The 22,513-nt window shown below is 48.0% G+C and overlaps 1 protein-coding gene across 1 annotated transcript in view; it reads left to right on the top strand.

Annotated features, from left to right (window-relative positions):
* LOC118771975 (SH3 and multiple ankyrin repeat domains protein 3-like) overlaps positions 1-22,513 on the top strand; it is a 285,841-nt gene that overhangs the window by 47,146 nt on the left and 216,182 nt on the right. The window contains 1 exon segment of the mRNA XM_036520181.1: positions 10,742-11,027. Within this exon segment, the coding sequence (XP_036376074.1) occupies positions 10,794-11,027 (234 nt within the window). The 5' untranslated portion in view covers positions 10,742-10,793.

Genomic DNA, 22,513 nt, shown 5'->3' with positions numbered 1-22,513 from the left:
CAGACGTGTGCAGCCTGTGCTGAAGGCAAATCCAAGAGGAGTGTTCTCAGCCTCTCACGAACACCTGTGCATTCATTCATTCATTCATTCATTTGTGCTGCAACATGACTTTCATTGCCACCATTTGTGTGGCCGTCTGCAGAAGTGGTTTTGTTTGCGTTGAAATGTCCCCAGGCAGAGGCATTGCTGAGACCCAATCACCCATTTCCTTCTCCTTAATTAAGATTCTGGCACCCGATCATCATTCACTTATCTGTTGTGTGGTGAAGGTCTGTGTGTTTGGAATAAAGGGTGACCGCGAGCTGAGGAACTAATTAAGCCTTTGCAGCGTAGCATGACATGCCCAACAGCAATTAGAACGTGTCAGCACGGCGCTGGCGGGAGAAGAAGCAAGGGCGGCCGGCGTTATGGGCGAGCTCTCCCGCATCACTCTGTGGATTCACTTTACACTGCCTGATTTGCTTAGCCGATGCCCTTTCCCAGGAAGACCTGCGTAGTGTGTATGGTGTGCGTTTCTATGGCTGGACATTTACGGAGGCGATTCATGTTACTGTAAGCACAACAGGCGCACAACAGTAGGGCCCCAGCTGGACTTTGAGCCCACAACCCTCCGGTTACAAAACCCATTTTGTACACACGTGTCCCACGCTGCCACTCCACACGTGTGCGCCTCCTTCACCCTGATCAGTAACTGAAGGGGGAGTTCAGACTACCAGGCATGCGAACTTTCCGGAATCTGGATGGGCTGCTGTCAGAAAGTGGAAGCCTGTTCTTATGGGAGTTTGAGCCAGAACAGACTCAGAATTATGTATTGACAGAGGTGTTTTGGAGAAAGCTGTGATTGGTTCTGAGTCTGGCTTTCCACAAGGTGAATCAATATCAATGTCTCTCTGTATAGCAGGCCTGCTTCATAAGAATGGGGCAAGTTCATTCGCTTTTAATGAATTGTCTGATTTAGGTGATTCAGGCATGGCCTTGATCGATACACTGTTTAGTGATACTTAAGGACCTGCATTAGAATGAACCGACAATAAAATGTTTAGTGCAGGGGAAAAGTCCAGACTGTGGAGTGACAATTAGATTGTTTAAGGAAATTTGCAATGTCTAAACAAAAGCACATTAACGTTGTCATGCAGTTTATCCTGTCTGAATCCTAATGCACCATCACACTGAATCGACAGTCCCTGCTTTGTCAGTAAGCATGCAATATTAACAGAGACAGCCAAGTCTGTAATTTTTTCTCTATTTTCAATTTACTGCATCATGGACCAGAACAGAAGGAAAAAAATAGCAATTGCACTCATATCACATTATCACAGTGTTAGAGTAACCTTTTCAGAATGTTAATGTAAATGTTAGCTGGGAGAATAAAACAATACAAAACACAACATCCCATAGCGATTCCTGAATCGCTAACGCTAAACAACGATAGCCTTGACTTTGCGCCGTTGGTGTGCGGTGTGTCATTTTACTCACGTTAGACAGCAGCAAACACATAAGCTTCTTTAGAAGACTTTGGCTGGGATTCAAGCACCGGCTTTGACAGAGTGGCGTTCTGAGCTGTGAAGCAGCCCTCGATTCTAGTTGCTACTTTAAATTAATTATGGAGGCAGAATCCATAAGCAGTGTGTGCTTAGCCACGCCCAATCGCCAAGGCTAAGAATCTCATGCGCCTCTGTTTTCGTGCCGCAGTCTCCCTCTGCTCTCGAGGCCCCTCTTGTCTCACGACAAAGAGACTCAGGAACGAATAAACAGTGCTCTGTCCGCACAGGCCTTATTCATTTGCAATGGGAAATTGAAGCTGCTCAGTCTAAGGCAAAGTCAGAGAGGGAGAGAGGGGGGGGAAAGGCAGTATTTTCAGGAGAGGTGTCTTTCGAAAAGTGCAGCAAAATGAATGAGGCAGAGCCCCGGCGTTTGGCAGTCTTTTGGCAGCCGGCTTAACTCCGTGTCCAGGCAACTCGGAGAGGCTTAGACCATGAATAAGCAATCTGTCAGGCCTCCGGACCGTGCTACCCGCGTGGCCTTTTTGCGGTGGCTCTCTAGCTGAACCTCGGCTGCCCGGTCCCACCTCCCTCTGTGGCCAGCGTGAGAATCTCCCAGCTCCGCCCTGGCCAGCCCCTGCAAGGCGGGACTGAGTTTAACCCAACTGCCGCGCAACGCGTCCTTGACTTTGAGAGAGACAGTTTATTGAAATGTTAAGGTGGAAGACACAATTAACAACAGCAGAAAAAGCAAAAATGCTTAGCAAAATTCATTGCACGGAGATTGAATACCAGCTCATATCTGTCTGATCTCATGTTAAACAGGACTGATATCACTTTAAACAAGAGCAACTTCAAACAGTCAAAATCTGTTTGGATGCGACCTATCCCACTGCAAATATTACAAATGCAGGTTTGCTGACGTTGGCATGAGGCTTTCACTGCGTTTGTCAATAGGGAGCCCATTTCACAAAGGAAAACATTTCCATTTTACATGCTGAAAGCGAGCTGAAGTTTACTTCTGTTTCCAACACTAAAGACCTATTAAGCTTACAAATGAGTTTCATATATTTGTTCTCTTTTCATGCACCACTCTCAAAATTCCTCTAAGGAGATGAATCATGGAAAAAAGGAAAAGACTTAATGAAGTTCATAAAATGCCAAATAAACGCCCATGAATGTGTTACTTCAGTGTCTGTGGTCCCTTTGATTTGTTAAATAGTGCTCATCCCCAGATGCTTCCTACTTCCTTTTTAATTTGAAATACAGTTTTACATTGACAGATTAAAAAAAAAGAAAATACAATCTTTGTCCAAAAAGATTTTTGTAAAGGTTTTGTTTATTAGAATGGAAAGCAACAATTAAACAATTCTTTTTTATCTATAGGGTTTCTGTGGTGATAATTATTTTCATCAATAGTTTCCCTCTTGTCTGGTGATATGTATTGTTGATAGTTATTTGTTTGGTCATTCTGTCTTTAAGGGTATGTTTCTGTGTGAATTTCCTGCTCTTATTGTGCAGTTAAATGCAGAAGACAGGCACATAGGCAGCATTTAACATGTATGTCAACATGGAATTTAATATTTCATTTCATTTAATATTTCATGCCTTCTTGAAAGAAGCAAGCGTGTATTTGAAAATGAACCCCAGGGAAAGTGAGTTTGCAAGGCTTTATAAATGTATTTATAAACGCTTCATATGTTCATTCAGACTCATACTCTTGGTTCTGTGTCTTCATAGAACTACCTTCCTGCCTGTTAAGTCTGAAATGAGTGAAGTAATGAAAACTCCAAGGACATTTGCTGTTGTTCCCGCTAGCTCCATCACTGCTTGGAGACACAGGGAACTCATGCAGTGCCTCACTGTTCCACTCCCCCTAGGGGCAGTGCAGGAAACTGCAGCCTGCTCTGTTGCTGCTGATCCTGCCCACATCACCAGCAGAACTGTAATCATTTCTGTCCTGACACTGGCTATGCTACTACGGTCCACAGGTTTTCAAGGGAATAACCAGAGATACTACTTCAGCAGTAATCAAAAGGGTGGACCTTATGCGCTGTCCCTGCTTCTTAAATGACCATCATGGGGGTGATTAGCTTTAGTGATTGAGATGTATTAAAACCAAGAAGCACAGAATGCATAGTTTGATTGGTGGTAAATGATCTGTGGTACAAAATAGGTTATAGGCTGAGCTACCATAAAAAGAAATATATAAATAAAATAAAATCTATGTCACTGTTTGCCCATCATATCTGGGATATTTCTGTGTGAGAGAGCATTGCTGTGTTATCGGACCTCTAGCTTTTACAGAGCAGACCGTGGGCTCAGTGGTGTGAAAAATGGAGTAGATCAGCCATGTGTTCTCTTTAGAGCTCCCCTCAGAATAAAATGGATCGATTATTAATAGTCACGCTGCATCAAAGTAGGCCACCAGCAGATTTCGTAGAAAGGGTGATGCGATCAATAGGATGCCCTGTTCCATAGCCAAACATGGAGAGATGTACAGTAACCGCTGTCTCTGTGCATTGGGCTCCTGGCAGCCCGCATTGCAGCAGGAGGGGTAGAATCGCCTTCTCGGTCCAGGTACACCTGAGAGTGAACAGACATAGGTCGTCCGTTAGCGCCGCCAAGGTGAGCGGAGCATTGGAACGTGTGAACATTGAGATCGTACCCAATTGTTAGCCTGCTGTTAACAATTTATGACTTTTCTCCTGTGGCACTAGGGTGCTGGATTCACCCTGGCACAAGGCAGTCCTACACTATCACTGGGATGTGAAGATGCTGTATGTAAGTGGCTTTGTAGAAGATCCAGAGGCCCGTAAAATAACACAGTGGGAAGTTCTGATGGAGGGGCAGGGCTTGTGCAGCAGCTCTCCATTTCCCTGTCCAGGGAAGATGTAGCATTCTGTGCTACAGCTCACGTGTTACAGTTCCTCAGTCCCACAATCCTCCTCGTGCATCACTTATGAGTCAGTCTCACCCAGCACGTTCCCAAGCGCAAAAACGGTCGTGTATTCCTTCCAAGCCTCATTTTAAATTCACCGCAAACTGCTAGGAGGTTGAACAGTGTTTGCCGTGGCTTGTGATGTGGACCAGGCCACGCTTCACCGCCATTGGCTGTTCCATTATCGGCACTGCCCTTCCTGGCAACATGGAGCGGAACCGCAAAGTGGAAACCGCCCAGCCGCTGAAACGTTAAATGCTCCGCAGCAGCTGGGACCAGATTATTCTGACAGTTTAAAATCACATAGAATCAAATGTTTGCACCCATAACAGAACATGTTAATGCTCACTGGTCTATGAGCAGTGCATGATGGGAGTTTGTGTTTCCACTTCCCAAAATAGATGCCATTGTCAAATTAAAGTGTGAATGTAGATTATCACAGTGCCAACATAACAGAACAGGTAAAAAGGTAAAATTATGGATAAAATTATGGATACCATGAAGCATTACTTAAGTAAAGGGTAGAATTGTGCATGGTCACACTCCACATTAAGGGGGCACTGAAAACTAATGTGTAACTGCTGTGTGCTTACAAGAATATGTCATTACTTAGCAGGCTGTGTAAGGGTTTCTGGGTCAGGGTTAGGAGGTACAGGTAGTGCAGGACAGGAGTACAGGGCTTTACATGTTTGGGTACGGATGGGGTCGTGCAGATAACCTCAGTATGTAGATTCATAGTGTATTAGTTACATTGTGGGAATGTTCTTACTATGAATGTTAGTTCTTCAGTATCTCAAACCTGTGCCTGACAGATCCGGAGTAATTTTTTCATGTATATATAATTACACTGTGAACTAGGTAATATTATCAGTGTGGCTCTGCATGGGTAACCACCTTTTTCCCCGCACTGTAATAGTATGCTTTTACAGTGTACTATAATAATAGTACTATACTATTTTATTGACATCAACCTCACATGCACTCAACACACACACACACACACACAACACACACACACAACACAACACTGCACACTCACGTGCACAGAGTCACTCAGGCCGGGATAATTGTCATATAGTCCTGACCCACTAACTGTAATGGACTGTTTTGTGTGTGTGCGTGTGTGTGTGTGTGTGTGTGAGAGAGAGCAAGAGAGAGACTTCAGATTTGAAAAACAGAAGCTCTACATCTACTGTGTTGTTGGCTGTTTTTACTCACTGCTGCAGCCAGCAGTAACGGTAAATGCTTGCGAGTTGTGTAGCTGAATTCAGCTCAGGTTTGAGCCCGTGGAGAATACACTGAGTAAGAGACATTGCGCCGCACGCATGATTCGGATGCATGCTGTTCAGCTCTGAAGCTAAAGTGCCACCGGCAGCATTACAATCATGTACCAGTGCAATTATGTAATTTACCGTGTGCTGTAAGGAGCATGTTTATGGGCAACAGGCCTTCTCTTCATTAACTTAATACCTCCTGAACCGAGTCAATCAATATAACAGCCTGGCATTTGAGCTTAATAGGAAGCAGTAAAAGCTGCTCTTAGCTCTTCTTTTCGAGATGAATTTCGCCAGCGGCTCTTGTTTTTCCAGACGAGCCTGGGGAATCGCGCCGCGCTGCCGTTCGGCCGGCGCGGAGCGCGCCATATGTGAGCAGCGCCGATGATCGACACGCGCCCAGCAGCGCCAGCGCGGCGGTGGCTCCACTTCTGATCGGTGTCGGCGCGGCGACGCGGCGTTAAAAGGCACCGAGAGCGGTTTATCAGCCGGGCGTCAGGCGTGGCAGGCGTCAGGCAGGCGCTCTTAGCGGAGATAACGTAACGCGCGAAGGGGGCAGCGGGCGGAATCAGCGGATGTTTCACTCGCTCGATTGCGGGCACAGGAGGCATTTTCTCATTACTCAAGGGACAATATGGATAGCCTCTCTGCGGTCTGTGCATGCTTATCTCAGTTCAGCACACGGTTGTCACCAAGCATATGTACGAACGGCTGAATAAACCAGGCCTGGTACGTGTCTCGTAAGAGAGCCTAGCTTCTATGAGGGGGAGAGAAATGCACTCAAAGCGCTGAAAGGTAGATGCACCACGCCCTTTTAAATAAGCCTTGTTAGGTTTGCTGGGAGATGTTTGTTGAAATGTTTTCTCTGCATTGTTGGTTGAAGCCTTTGTCTGTTTTCACCCATTTATCAGCTGAAGTCTTATAATTTGAAAGAGCCTGTCAAATCCTATTTCATATGTGGGCTATTCTGAGAAAGGTCTTTCTGAGTGCATCATTACAGCGGTTATACAGTGTAGTCCAGTCGCATCTGGAGTGATGTGAGATACAGTTCAGATGTTTACACATGGATGAATCTGACCCACATATCTGTGGAACATCTGCACCTAATGCAGTCAGCTACTGTAAAACGTCGAAACGGTGACAGAACATCAGACAGGAGCGAGAATCGGGCACTCCCAGCGGACGGCCTACACTGGCGCCCGGGCCTGAGCCGTGCAGATTCCTCCCTGACGCGGCTCGCGCAGGGTCTTTGTGGAAGGCTCCCGCTGAACACGCGGCCGCCGCTCATCCCTTGAATTCCTCACGCGCGGCCACTGTACGCGCATGAATTATTCAGGCCGTAGCGTGAAGCGGAGCCCGAGCGCAAGCCCGGCTGATTACCGTTCCAGCCCCTGCGCTCCCGGGGGTTTCCAGACACCGAACGGGGAACCGGGGGAGAGGATCCTGCAGGGTGCGGGCGCAGGGGAGAGCTTCGCTCACAGCCGGGGCAGGAACCTCTGAGCCCCATCATCTGTCCCCCGGGGGTCTGACTCCTGCCTCAGCCAATCACAGCTGGGAAACCCATAACATAGGTGTGCCTCTCGGTGATGCCCTGTAATATGTGACATGATGTATGACGTGCGCATTATTCCCCCCAAGTCACGCATTGCTGTTTACGCCTCCTTCCTCACTGGTTGCACCTGTGGCTCTTTCAGTGTCTGCGTTGTTAAGGGTTCACAGACGCTGATGTAGTTCCTCTGATCTCAGATGATGTAACCCAGATGAAATGCATTTCTCACCATTAACAGCCCTTGAACATGCACCAGTCTCTGGGTTTTTTTTTTTAACTCCTGTCCTTGTGACTGCCTTTTTAAAGTGTTTCCAATGTGCAGGCAATGAGCTGACCCTCTGGCAAAGCCCTGTGTGTGTTATCTCCGACTGCAGGTGTTGCTCAGTGTTCACTACCTGTAACCAGATGGTAACAGGCTCAAATCACGTTTGTGACACAGCTAGTCCCCCTAGCAAGGTCCTTTAATTAGCTTGCTTCAGTGTCCAGCTGTGGATATGTCCACTTTGTATATTGGAATGAAGCAAAGGCAACCATCACTGCTCCACAACCTCACAAACACTTCATTCAGTCAGTAAGCTCGGTCTGGTTTCAGCATTCTACACATGGTCTCGACGATCAGCATGATGGACACTACAGAGAAGTGGACTGGCTGAAATACCGCACTTATGTTTCGGACTTTGCTTGTTAGGCTGTGCTCATACTTCAAAGTCTTTATGCCCCATGTTAATAAGCCTGATCCTCCACTTCCTGTCTGCTTAATTGTGTTTGGCCGTAGAAAACTTGTAAATATGAACTTCTCTGTAGTGTGAAAAGCATGATAATGATGGTAGCTCTTTATAAAGAAAAAGTGCTTCTTTCTGGATCTTCAAAAATGTCCTCTGAAGGACGTTTACAATAATGCAAAATAATGAGACTGCACTTCAAACAAGATCATTTGTAGAATGTCACATAATTTTACAGTAGGTTTGTGTACACTTAGAGGAGTGTTATGTTGCCAAATAACAACAGCTCAGAAATGTACAGTGGTATCTGACAAGGAGTGTCCTGAATATCAAGGGCAAGTATTGCTACAGATTTAGAACATATCAGAAGTGAAGTGGTGGGTCAGAGCTTGTGAGAGGCTCAGAGATGTAGGACCCTGGAACACAGGGGCAGCAGTGCTGACCAATGCACTGCCATTCTGCCTGGGGCCTTTATAGCTGTCACATAAATAGAACAGTACACACAGCGCTGGTCAATACACTGCATTGTTCTCCTTTTGTTTTATGAAGCAGTACTTGGCGGCTGGAGAGTTTATCACTGTCCGAGAGCAGGAAGGCGCATCTTGTCTTTACTGCTGTTGACATGTAACCACATATCTGTTGCTCACAGGTGAGTCAGTAATGAGGGATTTATGAAGGCTGTGGGTTTTGCTTTGTATCATGTGTCCATACCAGCACAGCACTGAAGAATGATCCATGAGTACTGAGAGAGAGGCTGAGATTGGCTATTGAGTACAGAGGGAGAGGCTGAGACCGCTACTCTTAGTGTATGGATGGGCATATGCACAGCCCCTGCTGGGCTGTGTATAATATGAAAAGTGGGACAAAGGAATGGAATCTGTGGTGTTAACCAGCAGACGTTTTATCCTCTTCATTTTCTACACAGATAAGCAGTCCCAGTGTAAGCAGCCCGTTGCTTGAGTTGCATAGGTGTTTTAGCCATGTGTCATTCAAATTTTTCTATAAGTAGCATAACTTGTTCCCATCCCCTGTGACATGCAGCCTCTGCAACATCACTGCCTCTAGAGACATCCAGGCTACTTGGCTCTCAAAGAGCTATGCCTGAAACACAACACAAAACAAAAAGCAAGACTGTAAGAGAGAGAGTGTAATGAAAGTTCAAGTTCAAGTTGCCCCTGCCCTGGGGGAGAGGGCTGGCTTTGACAGTCGAGAGCCAATTAGGAGTGGAGTTATCCGTGTGAGGGTGAACACCTGTCGGTCGGCTCCTCCGATCCGCACACCACAGTGCTGCAAAGTCATCTGGTTAACTAACAAAGCCTGACAACGCAGTTCAAGTGCACGTTTCCTCTGTGTCAATAGCACGGTACGGATCTGTCTCCCGGGGAGTTGAGCGCAGAGGTGCAATAGGCCAATAAGGTGCATGTTCCTTGTATGTCTTCCTTCTGTCACATCCTGAACCGTGTCAGCGGTCAGACCTGGTCATTAGATTTTTTTTGTTGCTTCTGGCTTGGCTTTATCCATTATTTCACTGTGAGGCCAACAAGCTTAAATGTCACCTGTGCTTCCAGAAGTGATTGATGGTTTTCCTTAGATTTACCATTGAGCAGGTACAGCTAATTGGAACCTGAAATAGAGTTTTCTTCAAAAGTGCTGTTGATATTTGAAAATGAACCCGAGGGTTGAGTTGGACGTGCCGACTGCATGCCAGCTTAGTCGCCTTTTGAAGACAGATAAAGCCTCCGTCAGACCTGACACTTTCTACATCTTATTTTCTCATAGAATGTGCCTTTCAACTGCCAATAATATGAGTTAATTATGAACTCAAGAAGCACTGTAGAATCTTTCCATTATTGCCAAGTGTTAAATGCCCCAATAGCTCCGGATCTTTGATTTTTTTTCCTCTTTTGCCTGAGTGCAGTGGCTTTTGATCTCATTGCAGGCATTTGCCCCTCAAACGTTTGTGTTTGTCCACGTGTGCTGTACAATTACAAATTAACTGTGGCCGTGAGTCAAAGTCCAGCTTCTCAAAATGTTTTGCAAAGTCCCTTAGCATGGGGTGAAACAATAAAACTGATAAAGGATAAATGTGTAAAAAGACATGTTACGTGGCATTTCTTTGTAGATTTGTAATCATTACAGCATTAGTTAACTGGGATGTAACCCTAATTTTGCATTTGGTTTGTTTGTACATTTCGTAACAGTTTGAAATCGCAATACTCTATACATAGAATGCCCCCACGGCAGTGAAATGGATATTGATTTATCCCTGCACTTTTCACTTTCAAAATAATTCATATTTCACAAAAATATGTCAACCAGTATCCAAAAACAAAGCAGACCATGTGACAATTGCATTGGTTGTGAAGTACTTACATAAAAAGAGTAAAATAAAATAAATAAAAATGAAAAATCTACCTTTTATATTTCTCCCCCTTTCCTTCATCTCTGTATCTTGATCCTGATAATTTCCCTCCCATTTCATTATTGTAAACAATTACTGACATTTTTGTTTCTGCATTGCCTGTAATTACATTCCTTGCTAAATCTCAGTTTTATCCCCACCTTCTGCTCTTCACGATAACTTGCTGTTATCTCTTTTACCATCTTTCTTTTACTTTCCCCCTCTCCCCCATTCCTCTTCTCATCCTTAATTTAGCAAATGTAACTGATGGTATATTTTCTTTCATTTGCCCCCTCCCTCTCTTTTCTTTCTCTTTTCCCCTCTTCTTCCCATTCCCCCCCACCCCCTCCCCCTGCCCCCCCCCCCCTCCCAGCGCTGTGATGAGAGAACTCTGAAGTGCACGCAGACAAACCCTCTCACAGAGCATGCCTCTGAGTCCGGCAGCCAGCAAACATGAGCCATCCGACCAGCAGCGGCAGGAGGAGGTGCAGCAACAGTGCGCTACCAACGGCAACCAGGGGGACTCGGACAGCTCCAGAGAAGACGCCGTCTACGACACGATCCGGGGCGCCGGCGAGAAACCCCCCACCGGCCCCATGGAGGAACCCCAGGGCAACACCGTCGTCATCCGCATAGGGATCCCGGACCTGCAGCAAACCGTGAGTGATCCCAGTCCCCCCTCTCTATTCCTCTCCCTCTCTCCCTCTCTCCCTCTCTCTTTCTCTCTCTCTCTCTCTCTCTCTCTCCTCCCTCCCTCTCTCCCACGCTCTCTCCCTCGTGCGCTGCTAAATCTCACCCCTTCATTAGCGTAGCCGCAGCTGACTTTGACAGCTGAAAGGTGGCCGGCGCTCGCGGGAAGCGCGAGGGAGAGCGGAGACGATGAGCGGAATAACGGCGCAGCGCAGCGCTCCGGTCTGAGCCCGGAGTTCATTCACAGAGCGCCGCTTAACCCCTTCAGCACTCCAACTTGGGGGGGGGGGGGGGTGTGTGTGAGGGGGGCTGTTTTCAGCTGGTTGTTTTCTCTGGGGTTTGAGATGGAGTAAGGGTAGCGCCTGGGGGAGTTTTTGGACAGTGAAAGTGGGGGGAATTTTTTTCTGTGCCTTGTTCTCTGCGCTCCAGGAGGCTAACCTGCGCTGGGGGTCTGATTGCTCCAGTCTGAGCTTTCTCTCTCCGTACCGCTGCAGCAGGGTTCTGAGGCAGACAGGCTTTGTGGATTGCTGCAGGGCGATTCGCCGAATTGATAGATTTCTCAGAGTGCACGCAAACTTCACCCCAGCCCCCCCCCCACTTTGAGTGTGGCTGCAGAGTGTCGTCCAGGTGTTTGTGTGGAGTTTAACACCTGCAGTGACATCCTCAAGGCAGGAGCCCTGGGTGGGCTCTCCAGAGCTCCAGATGTTCACACGCTAATGAGTGTGTGTGTGTTGGCTGCTTCTCAAACATTCCCAACGACGTCCTTCAGAGAGGAGCCTGCGTCTCACTGGGAATAGATGAGACACTCATGTATTCATTTTCTTCAGGAGGAAACGCTGCGTCCGAGGAGGAGTTACTACTATTAATTCCCCCTTTTTTGAATTTTAATGTCTTAATGAATGGTAGAAGTTTGCAAGGTGCTGCCAGGAAGGCCAGGAACAGTAAACCTTCCCAAATTTGAATGATTCCTTCCTTATCTCAGTGTAGAACTAGGGAAGCCTCATTACCGGCTTTTAGTTGTAAAACATCACTGGCATCCTCTGCTGTCTGTATTCATGCACTTGCTCCTGAGTTTGGGCTGTGCTGTTGCTCTTGCTGTTGCTTAATGCTCTTTTTTAAGGCACTAATGACTGTGTTACTGAGCGCTGCTGCGAAGCCCCTGAGAGGCAATCATGACCGCGCCGCTCTGTACAGCTGCCCTGCGTAGTTCAGTGGGTCTCCGAGCCTTTTCATGGAAAAACATGTAACATTCAGCTGTTCCTGCGCCGGCACCGCCCTCCTCCTCTCCTCCACTTCGGAGTCTGCGGTTTGAGAACACGGTGCTTTTTTGTGCAGGGGAGTTCTGAGGACCTGCAGACGTCTGACATTGCGCTCTCCTCCCCACAATGGCAAGAAATGGGAAGCATTTTGAACTCCCAAGCCAGGTGCCAATCAGCATGCATAAAAGATGAGAGGAAGGCAGAGTACGCTGCAGGGAGAGCAGAGGGCAGAAGGAAGGGCAGCAGATACAGTTTGACTTTTCTGCGTCCCAGCAGATCCACTTCCACTGAGCGAGAGCCAGCGCTGATCCCTTCTGGAGAGATTTCCACTGAATATACACCGAGCTTCAGCTCCCCCCTGCAGACCAATCAGATTGCACCGTGAATGCATGTGATGTACGCTACTCCTCAGTATTTAGATTCCAGACACTCTCACCCGCTCCTTCAGAGGAGACCCGAGAGCCACTTAGGTTTCCACTTTCCAGTCCTCTTTCTCCACCAGTATAAATGCGGCTGAATGCAGGCACGCTAGCTGTTTTGACAAAGCTCACAGCGTCACAGCTCTCAGGGTTCCTCTTCCTCTGGGCCCTCCTGTTCGCTCTTCGGGCCTTAACGTCACGTCGTTTTCAGTCTGAAGGTCCTCTTCAAAGCGGGAGCCTTGAGATGTCTCTTTCGTTGTCTGAGCGTCTGAATAGTGGAGCCCTGGGCTCCAAGGCGGCGAGGTGATGCCATTGTAGCGAGCAGACAGCGTGGAACACCATAGTTCATTTTCCGATGTTTTGTCTTATTTCCCATTGGCAGTCGCTTTGAATTAATCACGCTTGGGGCGGCCGCAATGCAGGCGCCCCCCTGTACTATAATTCCTCAATCACCGAATCACCCTCAACATTGAATGCAGCAGAGTAGCAGTCTGTCCTGGTGACATTGTGCAGACCCAGAACAGTGGAACGTCCCGCCCCTTTGTGTTTAGGAGAAGGCCCGCGACGGCCAGGCTGACCCCGGTTCACGCTGGGCGAGTGCGTTTTGAACGGCTCCGGCACTGATAGGCCCTGGCATTCTGAGAGGCTCCGGGGGGAGAAGCACAAAAGCAGTGTCGATTTTTATCTAATTGGAGGAAATGATATCCTAAATTCTGTCTGCTTTGCTCGAAAATCCCTAATTGAACCGCTGCCAAATTGGTTGCTTAAACGTAATGAAGCTCCAGCTCTGAAAGTTCTCTAGGACATTTGCGTTGTAACGTTTCTTTTTTTTCTACAATTAGGTTAAATCAAAGACTCGCCATCCCTCAAAATAAGCATCAAACGTTTTCATCCTCGGCCAAATTGGCGTGAGAGCTTTTCTCGCTGGATTCTCAACATCCCCCTCTATTTATTTAACAAAACGGGGGGTTTAAATACAAAGCTCTGTCTTTCAGAGCTCTGACGAAGCGTGAGATTAAAATATGGTGAAAACGGGAAAAAGTTTGTGTCAGTGGTGCCAGAGCAGATAAGGCTCTTGATTGGACAGTTGTCATGTGAATGATGACATCTCTCTGTGGCTGCCGGTTGGCTGTGTGGTATCCACATTGCTGAGAGCAGAGGTCCCAGTGGCCACCAGGCCTTGATCCTAACAGACTTTAATCTGATTTGTCAGCCGCTAATAAAATCCTAACAGAATTCAGCATGTATCACAGTCTGTACAAATCTCTGTCTCATTAAACGGAATCAAGCCGTCATTAAAACCGCCTTAATTTTCACGAGACTTCCTGCTCTCGTTATTAATCAGCATCATATGAAGGAATTTTCGCTCACGCCTCATGTGTAAAATCGTTTTTTTGCTTTTTACTTATTTATTTACTGTCCATTTGTCTATCCGGCACTGAGGCGTAATGGATGCGGTTTAAATGGCTGGGAGAAGTAAGCGGACCTCCCTCATTAAGCCACATAAATCCGGCCGGTTTTGGCCGTAAATCCCCGTAGAGGAGGCTGCGACTGCAGCTGCCATCAGATTTCCCCGCTCCTCGTTGCTCGAGCAGCGCGTCGTGCCCCCTCTTCTGGCACGAGCGTCTGCAGACCAATAAAAGCCGAGCTCACACCCCCCCCACCCCCTCCACCCCCCTCCCCCACACAGCCGGCGCCCCCACCTCCGCGCTCCCTCACACAGGCAGCTCACGTCCCCCCGCTCCTATTTTTAGCCCCAGTCAAACCTGCGCGTGACAGGCATCCGTCTCACCGCGGCCCGACCGGGGTGAGGCGCCCATCCGTGCCGGTGCCGGGCTGGGAGCCGACGCGGGGGGAGAGGGGGGGCAGTCGAGACCACCGGAGTATTTCGGGCACTGGGGGGTACGGAGCTTGCCTGACAGACTGGGGACTGTTCTGTTGTAGGGCTGCATCTGTGTATGACTGGCTCCTCACTCACTTGTGCCTCACTCTTCCCTGTGTTGTGGGCGGCATATTTGACTGCAGCCCGACTCCAGCGCAGCACGATCACTCCCTGCCCGACGGGGTCCGCTTCACCGAGCACGGAGCCGCTCCCAGAGGCTCAGCCGGCTCGCTCACCCGGCCGTCTCAGAGAGCAGCGCACCTCTCCTGCAATCAGGCGGCAGGATTGATGCTGACATTAAGCCTGATTAGACCAGATCCCTCCCAGGGTTTCCTTGTAATGCACACGGCATTAGTGCAGGGATGAGACATGCTAGCAGGGTGGCCACGCTCTCCCTTTCTGTGTGACACACCTCGATTTAATGCTCCACTGAAAACTTGCAGTGCAAAATGCAGAAGCGTGCAGCATCAATTGGTTCCATCCTGGGAAGTAATATTTTTACCCCCGTAAACTTAAGTTGGGTGTCTCCTTTGAAGGTGGATATGCAGGTTAGCTATTCAGTGTCTTGTGGACTAACTGCTTACCCACAGCAGTGACTTCATAATGGGGTTTATGAGTTCATCTTCATCAAGACTTGTATTTAGTCAGCCCTCTAATAATCCACAAATTGCTAATTATACACCTGTACCATTAGTGGCTGTTTTATTTTAGTAAAAAAAGTCACAGAAATTATGAGCTGCTGTTTATAGGGAGCTTGTAGATTTGGCTAGCAAATGTTTAGCTGTTTGGCTGCAATAAGCTCTTGATCCAGGCTAATTGAACAGACTGACCCCTCTTTGAGACTCAGCCCTGAAGTTTCAGGGAGACAGCTTGAATTGTGAAAGTAATTGTGATGAACTATTGTCCCTTGTAGCTTTCAGTATCTGCTGTGCTGTGTATGTGTCCTCAGTGTTTTAAATCAGCAGGTCTGTCATTTGATAAAAGCATAGCTTTTATTGCTCCGTATACCCGTACCACCTGAGTCCCATTTCCAAGCAGCGTGTGTCTGCATGAGTGCGAGAGTGCGCCTCGCTACCTTAAAGCTGTATAACGTATTGTGCTCAGATAAACACGGGGTGTTTTAATACGTCTACGCACTATTTTTTAAGAAGTTTTTGTGAAAATCGAGCTGCGGATATCCCACCCTTCATCCAAATATGGAAACAGACAGTAGAACTGGTGCAACAAATTGCTGAATTGGGTTTGCTTTCCTGATTTTGCACACCAAGCTGTCAGAAAGCATGGCAAGAAAGATGTTAATGTTATTTGCTTCCTCTGTCTCCTCAGCGCGGAGCTGACAGAGCTGGCACAGTGTGGAGCGCTGCCGTTACCAGCACCGAGCCCTCCTTGGCGGGCGTGTCATTTCACATGCTCATATCCATCTCTCGTCGTGACAGCTCAGCGGTGACGCTACGCCGCCGCTCCCACACTCTGCCTCCCAGGTGTGTGAGCCGCTCCGCTCGGTGTTTGGTGATCTAGCCACGTCTCTGCTCCTTCCTGACAGTCATTCTCACTCCCTCCTCCAAGGGGGAACCGAGGCGCTTTTGCCGATTTTCCCCCGGTGCCCTTTTCCCAGGTGCGCAATTTAAGAGCGGATCCGTGCTCTCTGTGTTGCTGTATAGCGGCTGCCTCCCGGTACGACGGGCCCTCGCCCCCCCACTCCAGGCGTGATTGCAGGGAGGGGACTGTCTCGCGCACCTGATGGAGAGGGATTTTGGTCGGCGCTGTCCCCGGCTGCCGCGGGGCTCCTCGGGGGAACCCGGCAGCGCTGTTTTCACATCGCCGTGCATTGTGCGCCGTCCCACCTCCACCTGAGCTCACTCTCTCGCTCATCCGGAGGGTGAGAATGAGGGCTCTCTCCAAAGACTCCCAGAAACACCGCTATGTGTTTAATGAACACAGAATGGGACTGCGTGTTGCACTCATCTGGATCAGTATTCCCAGCTGTGAACGAGGTGGCACGTGTTTGTTCTCCGCACCTGTGTGTTCTTTTGAAGCATGATGACGGACCATTACAGCTAGTCAAATGGACAGAACATTATCGCGTTGAGAGTTTTGAGCACTTCATATTAAGCTGCAGGTTTCAAATAAAATGCCGGTTTGAATTAAACAATAACGTCTTCAGCTGTAGCCCTGAGTCTACAAGGGGACATAATCGTGCAACACTTTGGGAAGGTTGGCTGTACTGTAAGCAAGCTGAATAAGTAAGCTCAGACAAAGGAGATGTGCTGTTTAATGTCTTTTCAACCATCTTGCCGTCACATTAAGCGAAGTGGTTCTGAGCCTCCGACTACCCACTGTGGCAGCGCGGCGAGGCCTTGGGTAAACAGGATGTGAATTTGAGCTCATTAGCTCTGCCGCGATGCGATACAAAAATCAGGAGCTGTGGTAATGCGCCGCGTTCCTTATCAGCGAACTGAGAACGCTCTTAAGGAAGCCGTTTTGCTACGCAGAACAGATTAATGTCGCAGCCTTCAATTAATTTTTGATTGTGTTTTTTTTTTTCTTCTCGCCCGTGTGCTTGACGAGATATAAAACTCCTCGTTCGCTCGACAGCGCAATTGAGATAAGTCGAGGAGGTCTTTCGAGTAGCTATGCTAGCCCCCCCCCCCCCGACGATTTACAGCCTGTTGGGAAGATAAGAGCTGGTGACTCTCTTAATACATTTGCATGCGTAACGATGTGACACGTTTGATGCCCAGACCGTCAGATGGAACGCCCTGACAGCCGCGCGGGGCGGGCCTCCGGCGCTGACTGACGCTAACGAAAGGAGTCGCCGACACCCGCCGCCTTGAGGTTTTAAGTGCACTTCGAACGGAAGAGAGATTCGCCCCCTTGCCCTCCCCCTTTGTCAGCCGTCCAACCCCTTCATCTTTCAGTGTGCCTTACAGTTTAAATGAGAAGGTGCGGTACGTGAGCTGCATGCGGGAGAGCCACATGGAGTGCAGTCTTTTTATGTGCCCCCCCCCCCCACCAGCTTTATTCAACGGAGTCTCCTGCTTCTGTACATTTCAGCAAGTGTTTCAAGTCTGAACCTGAGCCCTCTTCTCAAAAAGTGCACTGCAGAAACAAATACAACTAAAATCAACAGAGGTAACAGAAAGAGAAAAAATAAAGCCCAGAGCTGGCTATGGAAAGGCATTAAAAACCTACATAGGTACAGTGAAATAACTAATATCACAAGCAAAGAAGATGGTTTCGGCTCTTGGAGTTTTGCCTGCCACATTATCTTATGGGGAAGCAGTTAGGCATATTACAGATTATCTGGGTTCTATGTGCTTGAAAGGGGCAGTGTACCATGTTGTTGCAAGGGTTGAAGTATATTTATATACAACTTGTGACACTGTGGATGTGATGGGGCTCCAGAAGGTACTCACAGGTGGACAGTACCTTAGAGGGTGGATGTGTGACTCAGTGCAAGATGTTGAGCCGAGCTGGCACAGCTGGGAGTCGGCGAGTCCCATCAGAACAAGCTGTCTTTGTGCGCAGTGTATTCTGTGAAGAACTTTGTACTGGATGAATTGTGGTTTGCAGTGAGTGGTAAAAGAGAAAGTGTTATTCCACGTCTTGCCCCAGTGGACAGAGTCCATTTATTTCCAGGTCCTTGATCCTTTCAACTGTTGGTAGGGATACGACTGGGTCGGTTGAAGTGAGCTTATTACGAGTCTTTGAAGAAAAGTCAAGAGAGGGGCATGGTTGGGTTCTTGGGGTTCAAGCTGGCATTGATTGCATTTTTTAGCTGTAGGTATGAGCAGTTATGTGTTCAGAGGGAGTAAGAGCGTTGTTAAAAATATGTTGCAAATGGGTCATTCCCCTCTGGTGCCAGGGACTTGAAAATAAATGGGCTACCATTAGTTGTGAAGTTAGGGTCATGCCAGTTGGGAGTTAAGGTGATTGGAGTTATTTTGTGCTGTGTGATCTTGTTAGCTTTCCGCCAGGCCTCAGCTGTGTCTCATGTACAGGTGTTTTATAGCATGGAAGTGATTTTTGTCCTCTGTGGGAAACAGATCACTGCAGAGCACATTCCTTGTAGAGCAGTGATCTGTACAGGGTGTTATTGGTATCCAGTGTGATCCTTTTGATGAACAATTGAATCTGGAGGGAGATGTAGGAGAGCTGACTGCCATAATCCTTACATTGCTGAAGGGTTTATAAATTAATCTCAAGTATTTTGTCTTTACTTTAGAATTGGCCAATAGATTTTTCCAGCGATTTAAGCCAGGCAAATTTTGGGACGTGAAGGACCATGGGGAGAGGGTAATTAATTTTGGGTAATATTGTTCTGAGGGCTGAGATGTGAGCTATTATAGAGAGCGGCGAATTCCTCCATCGGGCAAGATCATGAAGAGCATGGTGAATACTTACTGTCTCTTACTGGCCTTAGATGGCCTCAGATGGCCTTACATTTTCAAATGGAAATGATAAGGACATCTTTACTCCACACACTCATGACTCAGCCTGTAGAGCTCATTGGCTAGCGGTGTTGCTATGGCTCTGGGCTCTTGGCCATCAGAGCTGTCTTCTCACCCATTCACACTGCTTGCTTTAGTCACTCTCCCAAACTTGTGTGTCGTTTTTTTTTTGCTTGAAAAAGTGCACTCCAATTAGAACGTAGTCTGACTCAACTGTGTTCACTCCAAAACAGTCATGGGAGGTTCTGTGTGATGCAGGTTAGCCGATGTAAGGTGTTACAGTTTCATGTTTACGTGTTACACGTTCAATGAAGCCTAATTGGGTGCTGGTGTGATGCCCTGCATTGGCTGAATGATGGGCATTTGCATTAACCTTGGAGGAGTTCTCCTGATGAGCTTTCAGTGGTTTGGGTTATCTCAGGAGAAGACCTATGGGACAGGCCTCCTCCATCCACAGTACCCCTCCCCAGTTAGTCTCTGTCATATAGCCAGGGTGCTAGAAATGTTAACAGAAATACAGAAATACTGTACATAGAAATACTGTAGCAATTATGCTTGCTAACACTTGGAATACAGATGTCCAAAAGTCTGTGTAGTCATATCTGCAGGGGAGCAGAGGAGGCTTGGGTGGCTTTCTTTCAGAGGACACAGCGCGCACCCCTGCTACCTGACTGCAGAGAAAGGGCCAGGGGGCTGGCTGACATCACAGGCAATGAATTGGTTCAGGGGCTATTTATTTCAATCAGACTGCAGCAGAATGAAGCCTGGTTTACAGGGCGGAGAGGCCAGGACGGGCCAGCAGCACCAGCCAAATGTTTCACTGACAGGCCAGCCGTATTATTCTGCTCAGGTCCTGTACAGTAATGCTGGGCTTTCAGAGCTCTCCAGCAGGCAGTGACAGCAAAAAAGTGTGAACAGCACATACTAGTGATGCTGAAAGAAGTGTCTGATCATTTTAAACACACAGGATGAAGCTGTGCATTTTTCATGGCACATGCTGAACAGATGAATAGTATTTTGTGATTACATTATTATCTCCCACTGTCATTGTTTGAGGCTTCTAATATGCATTCTGGATGATTGTTTCTTTTGGTGTAAATCTGTACTGCTCCATGGTGGCTGTATCACACATACTGTACACTCCATTCCGGAGCTGTTTGCTGGGCAGCCTGTGTGCTTCTCTGAGTCAGGCCCGATGCTGTGGGTCAGGAGTTAGAGGGGTGTGTCACAGCGGTGTGCTGCTGTCCCCCTGAACCCCTCTCCCTGGTACTGTACTCCGAGCCATATGCATATCTGCAGCTTTGCAGCAGACCACACCAGCTCAACACCTCGTACACCTTTATACACACACACACACACACACACACACACACACATACACATGCTCACACACACGCACAGCCAGTGTTGAAGATGATGATCAAATATGTGAAAATTCATTCCACTGTTGGAAACTTGACAGGAGTGGCAGGACAAGGAGCTTCGACATTTGGCCAGTGAAATCACCCTTACCATCTGTGACGTCACAGTTACGGGTCACATGGTTGTGCTGTCACTCCCTGTAAGACACAGATGGCAGCGCAGGAAGTGTTACACCTTTAACACTAAAACACAGGTTTAGCATGCACTTTGATGTGTCGGCTTTAATCAGAGCGCCCCGTTTCGAGTTTGAGCAGTTGGCAGCTGTCTCTCAAGGGTCTGTCAGTGCGGATAAAGTCTCTTGTTAGAGCCCGCTTTGTGCCGGTGTCCTCAGTCAGAGAGAGGCAGAGAGGTGGGGGAATGCAGAGTGGAGCCAGGCCAGCATTCTGAGGGTGTGTGTGTGTGTGTGTGTGTGTGTGAATGGCGCGCATTTGTATGTGTGTGTGCGTATGTGTGTGTCTGTCTGTCTGTGTCTGTATGTGTGTGTGAGTGTGTGCGTGCATGCTTGTATGCATGTGTGTGTGTGCATGCGTGCTTGTATGCGTGTGTGTGAATGCATGGGTGTGTATGTCTCTGTGTGTGAGTGGGAGGCGGGTGAGGTGGTGGGACGCTCCTTGGCCGCTGGTCTTCCAGCCCGCTGCAGATGAAAGGCTGAAGTAAGTGTCCCAGCAATAACGCTCCATTGGAGCGGCTCAGCGCCGGCCTCTGATGGAGATCTATAGAGTGCCAAATGAAATCAGCCCTTCCCCTGCACAGCCCACTTAGCCAGGTATCAGGCACGGCCTTCTCTGAGCGCTTTCAGGGGAGACAGGGCCCGATTCATACACCCTGGCCCCTTTTCAACGACCACATTGTCAGGGGAGTGAAATGGACTGCTCTCGCCTTTTAAATTCCTCTTCTGAGCGTGTCACCGAACCCCCCCCCCCCCACCCCCCCCACCCGGGCTGCGCGGGCAGAAAGGACTGAGGTTGCAGAATCGCTGTTGCTTTTCCTCCACAAATGAGCACGTGCATTGAACATGGGCAGAGGACCCTTATTTTTCAGGCTGCTGAAATATCCCTGTTGATACCTCCATGGGGATTCACAACACCAAGTAAGAGCTGTAACAAGATTGCCCCGGGCTACACACAGTTAGTATTACATTAAGCTAACATAGCAGAATCAGATATTGTGTTGGTAATATAAAGTCCTGTCTATGGCCATATATATGTACTGGCTTTCATCCAGATAATAGCAAGTAATAACACGTAGCTTTTTGTGTTATCCATTCTTTCTGCAGTTGCAAAATATGCCAGTGGATGAAGAATATTGAATATATTTAATGTACTGTAGATATAGGCTCTAGAACTTGCTGTTACTGAATGCTTCTTTCATAGAGGCATCCCATTCTTGCCCTGTGCTCCACATTCTCTGTTGCACATTAATTAGGAACAGTCAGCCTCAGCATTTTCCAGTCTGTGCGTTTCAATATTTGTGTCTGGACTCCAGCACACCCTTAATTGAATCTGGAGCTGTTTTGTGACCCGTCTTATTTAAGATTTTACAACCTTGCAGGTAATCAATCACGCGCCAAGCTTTTTTTTTTGGACACGCTTCCGTGGCCATCCTCAGAGCGGAGTCCCGGGACGCTGGGTGGGAGGCAAATCTGGAGAAGGAAGCCGGGGGCCGGATTACGAAAACTTTCAGACGGAGTTTAGAGGACTCAGAACCGTGACCTTTAGTGAACTCCCTGCGTAACCGCGGCAACCAGGCGTGTCAAGGGATATTGTGTATTCTTACATCATAAGCCTCTGTTCTTGACAGCTCAGGCCTTTGATTACATACTTCAGTGTACAGCGGGCGCGCACGCGTTCGCTCGGAGGGGATGTCAGATATACCAACAGAGCCGGTGGAAAACCGTGGCAGGAAAGCTCAAGTGCTTTTCTTTCTGTATCTGTGGTATCAGAGCACAAGACACTCGCTGGAGCCGTGGCAAAACATAAAAATGAAATAGCGAGAAGGAAAGATGGTTAATAAGAAATTCCG

Source organism: Megalops cyprinoides, chromosome 25, assembly GCF_013368585.1.
Source record: "Megalops cyprinoides isolate fMegCyp1 chromosome 25, fMegCyp1.pri, whole genome shotgun sequence".
Classification (NCBI taxonomy): Eukaryota; Metazoa; Chordata; class Actinopteri; order Elopiformes; family Megalopidae; genus Megalops; species Megalops cyprinoides.
This window is presented reverse-complemented; position numbering and strand designations above follow the sequence as displayed.